Source organism: Choristoneura fumiferana, chromosome 23 (assembly GCF_025370935.1).
Source record: "Choristoneura fumiferana chromosome 23, NRCan_CFum_1, whole genome shotgun sequence".
Taxonomy (NCBI): domain Eukaryota; kingdom Metazoa; phylum Arthropoda; class Insecta; order Lepidoptera; family Tortricidae; genus Choristoneura; species Choristoneura fumiferana.
The window spans coordinates 14465455-14480132 of NC_133494.1; the positions used below are offsets into that span (position 1 = coordinate 14465455).

The 14678-nt window shown below is 37.8% G+C and overlaps 1 protein-coding gene across 1 annotated transcript in view; it reads right to left on the bottom strand.

Moving 5' to 3' along the window:
• The window catches only part of LOC141441028 (neuropeptide CCHamide-1 receptor-like), a 279791-nt gene that overhangs the window by 19290 nt on the left and 245823 nt on the right, over window positions 1-14678 (bottom strand). The window contains exon 6 of the mRNA XM_074105647.1: window positions 5978-6081. Coding sequence (XP_073961748.1) covers window positions 5978-6081 — 104 coding nt within the window. The remainder of the gene's footprint in view (window positions 1-5977; window positions 6082-14678) is intronic.

Genomic DNA, 14678 nt, shown 5'->3' on the forward strand with positions numbered 1-14678 from the left:
ATAAAATCTCCGCTTACAAATTGTATCTTTCACGTCACTGCTTTCATTATAGTGGCATCATAATAATGTTTCATTTTGAGTTTGCATTATATTATAGGCACTAAGTAAGTATAGAAGTTAGGTTGGTCAAAACTGTCTTATTGGCTGTACATTTATTTTCATCCAATCTAGTGTCCCAAATTTCAAATTTGTCAATTTTCAAAATCACTCAATATGCTTGACTGAAATGTTTACATCGTAAAATCTGGGCCATATTGTCCGAAATAAAGGTACTTATTATTGTAATAGCTTGTTCAGATTTTCGATCACGAACCCATCTGGACCCGGTCATTTGAAAGGCATGTGACCACAGCCAACATATCTAATATAGATGAGATGAGCAGAATTTTGGAGGTCTATCCCCTAATACACTATAAGGATGTGCTAGCGGACAGGCCTCTACAGTTGCCAGATCCGGACAGTAATTCACATGGAGTGGGCTATGGCGTTATAGGATGCCGCATACAGCATTACCGAGATATGGAGTGAGATAACGGACACCTACCATTACAATTTTCCAATATCATATAAATTGTACTTTTAGTAGACGATGACATGTCGTTCACTAAATGGGCCGCTCAAACTATTGACCCCCCGGAACAACGAGGTGTAGTATAATATAACGCTTCAAAAATGTGTTTCACATACTTTTATTCTGACCTAGAAAGACGTGTAATAATATGTGATATTTTTGATTGATTCGATTGTATATCTATCTTGTCCTGAGTGGATAGAGATGAACGAAATAAATACTTGAATAATTGAGTAATTTCGATGTTACCAGGTTCCTTGACTCTTGATGCGTGGCTTTACTGGTACGTCCATGAGGCACATGTGCCATATGACCAGTGATGTAAATAATGGAGTTGTTCTTTCGATAAATAATAAACTTTATTACATACATTATAATAATTATTTTTATTCTTGAACCGCATTTAGATAAACAATGAAAATTGCTACGGGGATATTATATTACCTTATCATTACTATGGCGACGTGTCAAAAGAACGCTGCACATTGCTTCGGGACAGATAACTTGTTAATTTGCGGAACCTCATATAAATATCTATACAATAAGTTTACATACACGCCCGCTCTCTTTCTCTTCCATGTAAAACAATATGTTATTATGTATGTATAGTATATGTCACACAAGCTCAACTAGCTGTCACAAATACCTACTATATAACTATTATTAGGTATTGTGTGATATATATATTATTTCATGTAGGAGGGAGGTGGAGGAGGGCGTGTACTGCATGTTATTATATTATGTAGGAACGTATCACATAGATCTAACTGTGCCGCACGGTTGACAGCAGAGAAACCTAGGGCAAAATTAAATACTGTAGGTTCTAGATACTGACTAACAGTCAAGCTCAATATTTTTTATTTGCTAGTGGTACGGTTGGCTTGTTGATTGACTGGACAGCGGGCATATTTAACTTGTATCACAAAGTTTATACCTTTTTTTTGTTCTCAAAGTATTAGCTGAATCTAATGCCGATGTTGTTCACTAGCAGACCTGACCCCCTGATCCTGATAATTATTCTGAAACGCTGTCTAATGCGACGTACTGCATTTTACTTACCCCAAAGAAAAGATTGTATGGTAGAACTGCAACTGTCACAGGCGGAACGGCAGTGATGGGCCTGGTAATTGCAGCCTGCTCGGTGCTTGATCAGATGAGAGGAATAGAGCAACAAAATAATTAAAAGAAACTGAAATTAATCAAAATACCACGCACAGGACTTATCACGCTAACACACACGAGTAATATTTACCTCGACGTTTCGGCAACATTACAGTGGCCGTGGTCACGAGTAGACTGAAGTGTGGGGTGTCAAGTCTGCCTAGCAGCGCGAGTCCTTCGAACTACCCGCACTTGGTCATTTTTATTTGTCACCCCACACTTCAGTCTACCCGTGACCACGGCCACTGTAATGTTGCCGAAACGTCGAGGTAAATATTACTCGTGTCTAAAAATATATTGTTTCCAAAATACTTACTTGATTTATAATGCATAATAATTGGCATGATTATTGGGATATGAATTTACTGTACCAGCGGGAAAATTACAAATTAATTATACCCCTGCCCGGTCAACCAGACTAGTTAGCCGTAGATACTACAGGCAAAGAGCGCTCAAAAAGTAGCAAAGTAAAGACATTCCCTTTTTACTCTTAGTATTTGAGGACATGTAAAACTATTTGAGCATTTCTAAATAAAGTTTGTACATTTGATTTGCGACTCCTATTTGTGATAAAAATTTGCAGGTATATAGAGTGAACGATACTGAGCCGTAATAACATAGTCTCTCAAAATGTCCCAATTGGTTTGTATGGAAATTTCCTTTTTTGTTACCAAAACTATGGATTTGCGGTAACAAAAAAGGAACTTTCCATAATTGGGACATTTCGGGAGACTATGTTATTTAAACTCAGAGTGAACGATTCACTCTATCTACCTGCAAATTTTTACCCAAATCGGAGTCGCAAATCAAATGTACAAACGTTTTTAGAAATGCTCATTTTAGCTGTAGCTTGCTGTGACAAAGTATCAAACTGTTCAGCTACCTATGAGCTTGACTGCTTCGAATTAGGTTTGATGCAACATCTGTCTCCGATGATGACGTGTCAGCTAAACTGAACGTGCCCGTAGTCTGCAAGTACGACGGATTATTTGCGGTAGTTCTAGTTCCTTCACAAGACCTTGAAGAAAGAACTGCGGGATTTTTCCGCCTTTGTACCTTTGCAAGAACTGAAGATGCTACTGCGAAAGGAACAAAGGCTAAAAAATAAACGCAGTTTTTCCTTCAAGTCTTGTAAAGGAACTAATGCAAAAAAAACGCAATAGTTCCATCGCACGAACATCCAAAGGAAACACTGCCAATAATCCAGTACGCACGACTACAAACCTGCTGGATCGGAAAAAAATCCTAGCAGATAATACTTACAATAGGTAGTTATATGATACGAATCGACAACTGTTTTCGACTCGAAGGTAACAAAGGGAGTGTAGATGATTTTGGAACTGCTCGTAGTCTTCTGCTGATTGTGCCAAATCATCGGTTATGATATCCTAACAAAATCAATTTATATAAGTAGGTACAAAATTAGCACGGGATAATTTTTTACCGCAATTTGATACCAGTTATCGGCGAGTGGGTGAACTTTTGCTGTTATGTAAGTATTTCGTAAGTATTTATTTATACCTATAAAGGCAAAACATGGCCTAAAAATGCATGAGATTTGGCAAACGTATTCCTTGAGGATCGCAGAGGTGCAAGAAGTTTTTTTTTTAATTCGAATACCTACACTACAGAGTAGATTTTTTTCTTCAGCGGGAGCGAAGCCGCGGGATTAAGCTAGTAATTATATATACGAACTGAGAAATCCAGATGCAGAAGCCTAGATAAACTCTTCGTCAATTCTTTTCATGGTTAGCAACTTATTAATAATTGATATTAGCAGCTTATGATTACTAATTCTCTACCAAAAGTCTTACCACAGAAATTGAGTGATGATGATGATGATAATTAGGATAGTAAACTCTGTATGGTTTTTATTACCTCTTTTGATAGAAAGAGCTTACACGAAGCACTGTTCATAAAATATTAGGTATGTCTAAAGGCACTGTTACACATGCTCGTTACTGGACTGAAGCAAACGCGTTCACACTTGCTTAATACCTTTCCCCCTTCCACCCTCTCGAGTTTGCCACTAATAAGCATGCTCGATAGTAGCATGTCCTGTTCACACATGCTACTAGCTAGCATTTGCTCAATAGTAGCATGCTTTCTTGCTACTAAAGAGCATGTGTAACAGTGTGGCCTTACGGATGCCCTTGATAAACTTGATTGCCTGTGCATTCCTGTGCGTGTCGTACAAGGTGACTAAGAGCCCTGGTGGCAGCACTCTCTATTGCCAACTACGAATTCCAAACTCCAGCTCTGCGGCGTGGAAGGTAAGGACAAACATCCGCACTATTTTCCCAAGAAACTCGTCCTGTAGATTTGCTACTGATTTTCAACCGACGACCATGACCACTTTAGCATGGTAGTAACTACGAAAAGTAACTATAAATATAACCTGAATAGTAGCAAGACCATCAACCAAGACAAGAAACCGTGGTCAGAATCTCGGTAATTTCTCAATTTATCGTACACATATAATGAACACTTGAAAGGCGTTTGGCTCGTATTATAATATGCGAACAGTTATCCAAGACCCTGCTTCTAATTATCAATAAAATACTTATAGATTTTATAGGTCGTAGTAAAATTTTCGAGTAAAGTACAGTTGGTACAAAATTTCGTGACTCGATAAAAAAATGAGAATATTACTCGAAGGAGTACCCCGATCGGGTAGCTAAGTGTCGCAATAGACTTTCGCTAGCTGGCGCTGTCTATTTGAGTGTGTGCGTGAGCTCCTAGTGTCCGTATACGGCCGCAATTGACGTTCAAAGTAAAGCACCTCGTTTGCGGCTTTGGCGGAATATTTCATTTCGAGTGTGGGGTCAAAAAATCGGTTACGCTTAGATACTCCCGCCATTAGTTTTTGGTGAAATAATTCTTCATAATTTACGAAAAAAACCTGAAAAAAGGAACTATTGATAACAGCGCCATCTAACGGGACATTGCTCATGAGCTAACCAGGAGCAAACCCCTTAAGTAAAGCTGGTGAAGACTATATCGAGTAATATAATATCGAATGAATAAATAAATGAAACTAAACTAATAGAGAATTAAATAAGCTTCGGGAAAATTTAACCAGTTCATGCCCTTTCGAAATGGAGACTGCAAAGTTGTTTTTGTTGTATTTTTGTGCAGTTGGTACCTAAGTCGATTGCAGATTAATAATAATAATAATAAATATCATGGGACACTTGACACCAATTACCTAGTCCCAAACTAAGCAAAGCTTGCACTATGGATACTAGGCAACGGATAAATATACTTATATAGATAAATACATACTTAAATACATATTAAACATCCAAAATCTGAGAAAAAACATTCGTATTATTCATACAAATATCTGCCCCGGCCGGGAATCGAACCCGGGACCTCAAGCTCTCGCGAAATTCTTAATCTTGCTCACATCTTGATCTCGTTTCGAACCCTGTGACTTGGAAATGACTCAAACCTCCGCTTTAACATGCCTAAACTTGACGTCATTTTAGTTCAGATAAGGATGGAAGCTGAACTAATATTGACTTGGGTCAGAAAGTTAGTCCTATCCTACAGTTTAAATTTCAACTTTGGTCAAGTTTTCGTCATTAGTTTCCGTTAGACTTTGAGGACGGATTAAATTTGAATACATTAATGGTTCTAATTATTAAAACTAGTACAAGTATCTTCAGTTGAGGTTGTCTCCTTAATCTATCATTTATGATAAAAGTTATCTTCTTTTGAAACATTTGTGTTTTGTCTATTTTATAAATAAGATAAGGCAAACTATGAAAGTAATCTGTAAATATATATAAAAAAATCAAACCTAAAAATAAAGTCGAATATACGACTGACTGATATTGGTACAACCCAAAACTGGGTCCTGACTATTGAACTTTTAATTAAGTATTAACATGTAAATCAAATATTAAGGTGCGAGGGTGACTCAGAGGTTTCCACACGAGATGAATTTGCCGGCTAGCTCTCCGGGTCAACTGAGGCGCAGTTTGACAAGCACAAGACAAAGGAAAATTCGAGATAAATAAAAAATAAAAAAAAAACAATTGAAGAAAGAAAGTAGGCGCTTGTTTAATAAATACCATAAATTAAAAAAAATACTGTTGGGTGTCTGAATTTTTGTAGTTATTTAATTAACACCTTGTATTATTGTGTGTTAATTAAATTAAATTGAAGTTTAAAATGTTTTTACTTTTTAGTTGAATTAAAAGCTTTGGTTCTAAAAATCAAAGGTCAAAAGAATCTCACCAGTAGTAGAACCACATCATGAAGACGTGCGAAGGCAAAAAGCAAGCTGCGAAGACCAGGACGAACGCGAGGACGGTCAGAGCCACTTTCCTCCGAGCCCGCATCTGAAAAGACGCTTAGCTTTAGGTTTCCCGGATCTTGACAACCTTGCGGTCTATTCGCCAAGGTTTGATAACATCTCAAAATACCTCACCGAGCGTACTGTAATTTTGTAATGTCAAGCACTCAGTTATTGTCAAACGCACGGGGCGTGCGTGCGAACGCGGCGGCCATATTGCTATTTCGTTTTACAATTGAGTGCATAGATTGGGTAATTCGCGTGATGTTATCTAATACAGCTAAGAGCGTTTATACCTGCTGAGCTGGCAACGTTGCATTTTTTATTCTTCCATAAAAATTTGATAAAAATTAAAAATGTGGTCTGGTAGAACTTTTCTTAATAGGTATATAAATAAGTTAATGGTGTCTACTCCAATAATTATACGTGATAGACTTTTATATTCTTTAAAAACGAACAAATGTTTATTAACGGTTGTTAAAGAAAATAAAAGTCTGTCACGAATAATTATTAGAGTAGACACATTAACTTAATATACTTATTCGTATATTAAGAAAAGTTCTATCAGATCACATTTTTAATTTTCATTAAATTTTTATGGAATAATCGATTAAAACTAAAAAAAATGCAACGTTACCAGCTCAGCAGGTATAAACGCTCTTTATTATTATTAACTTCTACAAGTGCTGGTTAAGTATAATGGTTATATATTAACGGGAAACAAGGGAATTATAATAACTATTTTATTTTTAAGAACATTAAAACAAATAACAGTAAACTGATAAAGTCTTTTTGTTAGGTATGTGCGACATAAAAAAGTGTAGATATTTGATTTCCTTTAAAGGTTACGGTTATTGTCGACCTTACTTTGATCGACCATTAAATAAACACAAAACACATACTTAACAGCAATACATTTGCTTTAAATTTCGTTTAATTCAAGCTTGTCAAGACAGATAGTACGATTCAATGAAGATATTGCCGACAGTCACGATATGTGCAAAGTGGAACAATTGAGAATAAAGGTAGATATACTTACAACATACGCCCAGACCTAGAGAAAATTTCATATAAGTAAAAAAAACATATTTTTCTTCTACTTTGATACGTCTCGCTCAAAAATGAGCAATTGCACTTTAGACGAGCCAGAAGCTAGCAGTCTGTTATTTTAGTGGAAGAATCATGATTTTTGTTTGTACTAATATAAATGTGTTTGTATGTCTGTCCGTCTTTCACGTCAAAACGGAGCGACGGATCAACGTGATTTTTGACATAGAGATAGTTTATGGGCCAAAAGTGAGATAGGCATCTTTTTAGCCCGTAAAAGTGCACAGTTTCCGAGGGAACAGCGCGCGATAACCGAACTCCACGCGGCCGAAGCCGTGGGCAAAAACTGGCATGTGATTGCAATCGCGAGCGTCAGAAACGTTAGGCACGGCCTCTGGGCCCGATTCTTTATTATCTAACACACTTGGAATCACGATCATTTTCACCAATTCTTTCTGACACACGGTATAAGATAAGGATAGAAAGAGATGGCGAATGCGATCACGAACGTCGGCGTTAGATTAGACACTACGCCGGTTGCCTGGAATAAGTAATGAATGATCGAATTCATATCTCAATCTCAGCAGGTTTTTATTGCGATCCTGCTTACAATGTATTGGTAAGTCTATTATATGATATTGTACCGGATAACTCACGTCTTAAATCGAGTTTAGCTCGACATGTTTCGGGCCAATTCGTAGCCCTTCTTCCTAGGAGCAACGCTACAATATCATATAATATGACTGAGTCTCACGATAGTTTCATGTTCAAAATATTAGTAAGTCTGTTTTATTTACGAGTAATATTGAATTAACCAGGATTATTATCAGGAGACCCACTTGCTCGTTTGCCATCCAGTCGAATAAAAAAAAGAAGTTATTATATAGGTATTTGCTAGTCTTGCTACTAAGTAAATATAAGGTAAGTCCACTTAGTACCTATCTAGTTCATGGATATGGACCATCACAAATTAATGCCTGATTGAGTTAGTTTACTTTGAGTACCTTTACGAACTTTGTGTCTGTTAACTAATCCGAAACTCTTCCGTTTAAGCAAATTTAAATAATAGATAAACCTATTATCTACCTACCCGCCGTTGCTAAAATCATTCGAAATTTTAACATAAAAATACATCATCAAAAAAGTTTGAAGTGCTATATTTAATTTTAAGCATAGCGTACCTATTATAGAAAGAAAGAATACTTATCATTATTTGTAACATTTAAGGTTCTTTGAAAAGAGAAAAACGGACGAACAAAATGGTTCCAATTCAGCATGATATTCCGTTGGATAGTACGAATATAGTATAACATACTATTATTTTAAAACGCCTTGACTTTCATGCCTTACTCTCTAACGCAATGCATGAACACACACGTATGCAATTGAATTCCATTGGCAAATGCAACACATAAAGTGGCATCTGGATATGCAGAGTGCACGTGCAAACGCTACTGGTAATGCATTTTATGTTGACGACTTAATGATGTTGTTATAATCATACAAGGCTCCGTACAATGTTACGCTGATTCAATAATACTTATATATACTTCTTGCCAGATTTTTCTCAATGGAGATTTCCCGAACTGGTGGTAGATTTTTTGACATTCATAGGTGCTGTTATAGGTGTTTATAGCCTTAATTGAATAAAGATTTTTTGATTTTGACTTTGAAAGATATCTATAATAACCGTACGTTTTAAACACATACGTATATCTGTAACAGCACCCTCAAGTGGTAAAATAAATCTCGACATGTTTCGGGCTATTTCGTAGCCCTTCTTCTCAGGAGCACGCGACTTGGCGGCTGCCGCAACACGCACACTACGCGCCACCGCTCTGCTCGCTCGACTGTTTCGACGTATTCAGTATGGGAGTGACACGTGTCAGGATTTACTTCTTAACGGCGGACTACTATACGTAAGCCAGAAAAGTAAAATCTGACTAAAAAACACAAGTTCATCTTATAATTACTATAAACAACCTAATTAAACGTCAGTGTCAGGCTACTCATAGGTTAAGTTCAAATTACCTAATATCCGGCAAATATTCAGTATTATTTTCTGATCGAGCGGTTTTAAATAGTTTATTTATAAAGCTTGTCTGTTATTATGTAGGTTTCTTTAAAAATGCGTAATTTTCTAAGTGCTGCTATGTCGTATAAAATGTCAAGTAGCTTTCTGAAAAGCACCGTCAAAAAGCTGTAATGGTTTATGCAAGTGAAAGCCGCGTGTTCCATCCATCCATTCCAGCCTATTTACATCCCACTGCTGGGCACAGGCCTCCTCTCAGAATGAGAGAGGCCCGAAGTCCCCACGCAGGCCCAGTGCTGATTGGGAACTTCTCACTTACCATTGAATTACTTCACAGGTGTGTGCATTTTTCCTCACGATGTTTTCCTTCACCGTAATGCTCGTGGTACATTTCAATTGTAATTTCGCACATGAATTTCAAAAAACTCAGAGGTGCTCGGAATTTGAACCCACGAATTTCTGCTTGACAGGCGATAGGTCAAGCCGCCACCACGGTTTTTTTGAGTTTATCCCAATCCATACTAAGTAGTACTAATACTATAAATAAATACAAAAGTAACTCTGTCGTGTGTGCGTCTGGTACATTTTCCCGCTTAAACCGCTGAACTAGTTAAGACTAAGAAATTTGGCATACCAAATCCATAGAGCCCATAGAGCCAGTTTGCGGTTCGGGAATACAAATTTAGGATAGTTTTTATCCCTTCAAACTGGATAGTTCGGGATAGCGATAATAGTAGATTGTACAACAAGAGCATAAAACGAGCCATTTTACCAAAGACGTTCATATAGCCACCCGAGCCGGTATGGCGAGGACGGATAGACACGTCGAGGGGAAAATGGGGTTAATGCTCGAGTTTTACACTCTGCTTTTCACTTCGATGGCGAGGAAACGAAATAGCAACAGTGGAAACAATTGTTCACTTAAGTACTAGGGCATGCATTACTATATAATTATATTTTTTTAGTTCTATTGATTTATTTTGATTGATATGATTGATTTTAGATTTTATATAAATTAACTTGTTTGTGGCTGTTGACACCTGATTACCTTGGTCTTAGACGAAGATTTTATTTTATGCACTAGTGCATAAAAAGTCATTTAATGTCGCCTAGATCCAGCATAAACACAAACTTTACGAGCATGAGAAGTGAAAACGAACTTTGCAGATAGGGTCACGGACAACAGCCAGTATAAAATAAACCCCCATATCTTTATTCAATTTAGGCTATAATATAAAATTGATATTGTATACTTATTGTTAAGATAGTCATTTATTGTTAAGTCTTGGGAACAATATACAAACAAGTGACAATTAATTTAAAAAAAACAAAACAATATCCGCAACAGGCTTCGTCAACAAAACAAATTGTAGATCCGCAACATGCTTCGTCATTAGTCTAACCTAACTTAACCTAAACCCCAAAGCAATCCCCGGACCGATGCAATTCAGACCCAAACGTACCATAAATACTTGCCGCATTGCCCCGCTGAATCGCTAACGATATACGCTGCACCAGATAAGAACCGGACCGCGGGTCGCCGCCCCTGTCCCTCATACGCCGCCCCAGATCCCTAATGAAACGCTTTGCTTCGACACACCACGGCCCAGCAGTCTCGACTGCTATAGGTACAAAGTCATAATTGTTCTTGAGCATAATTGTTGTTAATTGTTGTTGTATAAAATAAATAGATGTTCATAAGGTGTACTCGCAGTAGCATCGTCATCACCATCATCCCACCCATGACCCTGTCTGCAAAGAGTTCGTCTACCGCCATCGCGAGCTATCCATGCACTTTTACGGAATAAAAACTATTCTATGTAGAGACATAGAATACCAGAGCCTTTATACGTCGCATTGCTGCTCACAGGCCTCCTCTCAGTACAAAGGGCTTGTGCTATTGGCTCTGTGCACGACCTCAGCGCCACCATGCGTCCGCAACTATTTTGGCTCTGATGCTCTGACGTTTTGAAATTTCATCGCGACATTGTGGCAAAAATCAAACCTGTAACGTATTAGTTTATAATACAAAATTACTGTGATACCGTGATTTTGGTGGACAAAATGTTGTGAATTCATTTTTGGCCATTAAAATTAAATAAGGTTAGTAAAATTTATTCAAAAAGTGTGTTGTATGTTATTTTCGTTATGTCAGGGTTTGTTTACTTATGGCTACTTGCTGGAAACACATAAATCTCGAGTTAGCGTTAAGCTCAGTTTGTTATGAAAGATTCATATGAGTATGACAGATGATAGAGTAGAGCCTAGATTATTTCTTCTTTTGGCCACTATGAGCGCTGCGATAGATTTCATTACCCCCACCTAGTACTTCGCACCCTCCCAATACTTCGCATTGCTGCTCATAGGCCTCCTCCCAGTACAAAGGGCTTGTGCTATAGTCCACACGCGGACCCAGTGCGAATTGGAAACCGCAGTTGCATACCGTCCAGCTGGGCTACTACGAAACTCGAAACTCCAAGTTCGTATCGTACCGTCCCTCTCGACCTCGTATTAAATAGTATAAGCGTCAGCGGGATGGCAACATACGAAGTTCGAGTTTCGAGTTCCGTAGTAGCCCAGCAGATTTTCCTAATACGAAACCGTGCAAATACAACCAATAACAACTCCGCAGCAGATGGCCGTTAGAAGCGCTCAGAAATATTGGGTACGCGCCAAACGATAATGTAAACTCTCGAAAGTGTTGCCGAATCTAATTTGCCTAAAAAGTTATCGATTCGCGAATAAAACGTAGTGGTTTTCGCTCAATGTTATTGCCAGTTTGTTGTGTTGTTGCGATCGGTTTCCGAGCAGTTAGATGTATTTTATGATGGACCCTTTGACCTGATCGTTGGGTCATCGGTCCCATTGTAAAGCTATTATTGTTTATCTTATGCACGTCCTATTGTCTAAACTGGTTACTAGTTGAATAAATCGGTCTAATGTGATTCCGTCTCAGAAGTTAAGAATTCCGCAACACTGTACTATTGTCTATAATCTATAATGTTCGAACAATAAACGCCCATTAATACACATATTATACGTTTATTTTATAGGGATTATATTCTATAAGTCAGTATGGAAGTACCGTTTTATTTACTTCTCGTATTGTCTTTATTTTTACAGCTTCTCGTTGTAAATATTTTTTATTTGACACACAACACGGAATGTTGACGAATCAGGTTCGATTCCTGGAGCGCAGTTTTATCTTTTCGGATTTTTTTATTTTTATGGTATTTCTAACAAAAATTAATGGGTGTGGTCTAATTTAATTTTTAACATTGTCAGGTTTTTTTTGGGGTACTTACCGTGCCTCTTAAGGAAAAAAAAAGAAAAAAAGAAACAACGTGTCGTACAGACACATTCTTCAGTCTTACACGTGTAGAAGTGGAGTAAATTGCTAGGTACTTTGTAGTTCATTGATAAATCATCAAAATCAAAATATACTTTATTTGCTAGAATAAAGTCAAGCGGATGTTGATGTGTATTACAATTTGTGTGCAGTGTATTCTGCCTGCTAATGGGCATGCAAATATTCAGTGTTAATTACAGTTAACTTTAATAAATATTCATCATCATCATCATCCCAGCCTATATACGTCCCACTGCTGGGCACAGGCCTCCTCTCAGAACAAGAGGGCTTGGGCCATAGTTCCCACGCGGGCCCAGTGCGGATTGGGAACTTCACACGCACCATTGAATTTCTTCGCAGGTTTGTGCAGGTTTCCTCACGATGTTTTCTTTCACCGCAAAGCTCGTGGTAAATTTCAAATGTAATTCCGCACATGAATTTCGAAAAACTCAGAGGTGCGAGCCGGGGTTTGAACCCACGACCCTCTGTTTGAGAGGCGATAGGTCAAACCACTAGGCCACCACGGCTTCGGCTTCGGCTTCGGCTTCGGGAATAAGTATTATGAGGCTTATAATCTAAGGGGCTGGTTTCACCATTCATTGATTAGTGTTAAGTGACGGTTAAATGTGATGCCGTCTCTATTTGTTTTGTTCGAATAGACGGAGACGGCATCACATTTAACCGTCAGTTAACACTAATCAGTGGATGGTGAAACAGCCCCTAAGTATTCTTTTATAGAGTAAAATCCATTTTGAGTAAAAAAATTGAATAAAAGTTTCTTAAACTCTTGCCTTCCACATGCTCTTATAAATTCAGGTAACTTATTATACAATCCATTGGACATTATCATAAAAACGGCATTGTCAAGCAATACTCAAGCCGACTATACAACAATGTTATTTAGCGGTCAAACCATTGACTCTACAACTACATGTAACCAGCGATGCCACAACCCTTATTTCTCTTCATTGCGCGTTTGACACGCTACCAGCACATGTGATTACCTTTTAGCACACGCAATGAACTAAGAAAACGCTCGGCGGGTCGCTGGTCGCACGGATTTGTAAAGCTTATGTGCCTTTTTATATCACATGTCCTACATTTATGTCCTTCACGCCCACAGTGTTTGCCGGACCCATTAGTCTGTATCGGGTAGGTACACACTTTCCTGTCGCTTTTAGGTTTGACCGGACGCTAACTTAGAAATGAAAGTTCTAAAAAAGAAATTTCAATGAAAATTCAACATTTAAATCCATATGGAAAAGTTTGTGTGTTTGTAATGTTTGTATGTAAGTCGGTCTTTCACGTCGAAACGCTGCGACGGATCGACGTGATTTTTGGCATGGAGATAGTTTATGGGCTAGAAAGTGACATAGCCTACTTTTTATCCCGGAAAAATGCACAGTTCCCGAGGGAACAGCGCGCGATAACCGAGCTCCACGCGGGCAAAGCCGCGGGCAAAAGCTAGTGCCTTATAGTAACTGGCGGCTTTGCACGGGATTATTTTAAAAAAGGTCTCTAATCAAAGGCACTTCACATTGTTCACTTCCATTTTCCAAAATATATACCCGCGCCAAGCCGGAGCGCGTCGCTGTAGTATCTAGGTACATATATGTATCAAAATATAAACCTTTAGTGAATAAATTGTAACTGATAATGAACACCACATTAAAATTCGTCGCTTAGGTAGATGAAAAGATCTAAGCGTAAAGGCGGCAGGAAGTGGCTTTATTTTGTACTATGTAAAAATTAATCTGATTTTTTTTTCATTTATAAGATACCTCGAATTAAATACTTATTAATAAACTGGCTAATCGTATTAATCGTTGACCTTTTCGGATCAATTCCAGATTATTAATTACGGCGTGCCTCGTGGATCTCATGATAAAATTGACTAATTAATTAATTAATCATGTCTAAGCCATAAGGTAGTTTTCTATTTAAAAAACCGGCAAAGAGCGTGTCAGACACGCCCGAAATAGGGTTCCGTAGCCATTACATAAAAAATATGTAATATGTTTCTAAGGATTTCGTATTTTGTACGGGATATTCCAAGTATATTTTATACCTTAGGCTGCTATTTACTCTTAAACTACTAATAATTCTCAAGAAAACTAACCATTATAGTTTTTCTTACAAGTTTGATATACTTACTACCATCCTGAATTTTTTCAAATTTTTTTCACCTACCGGTTTAGATTTTAGAGGGGGGGGG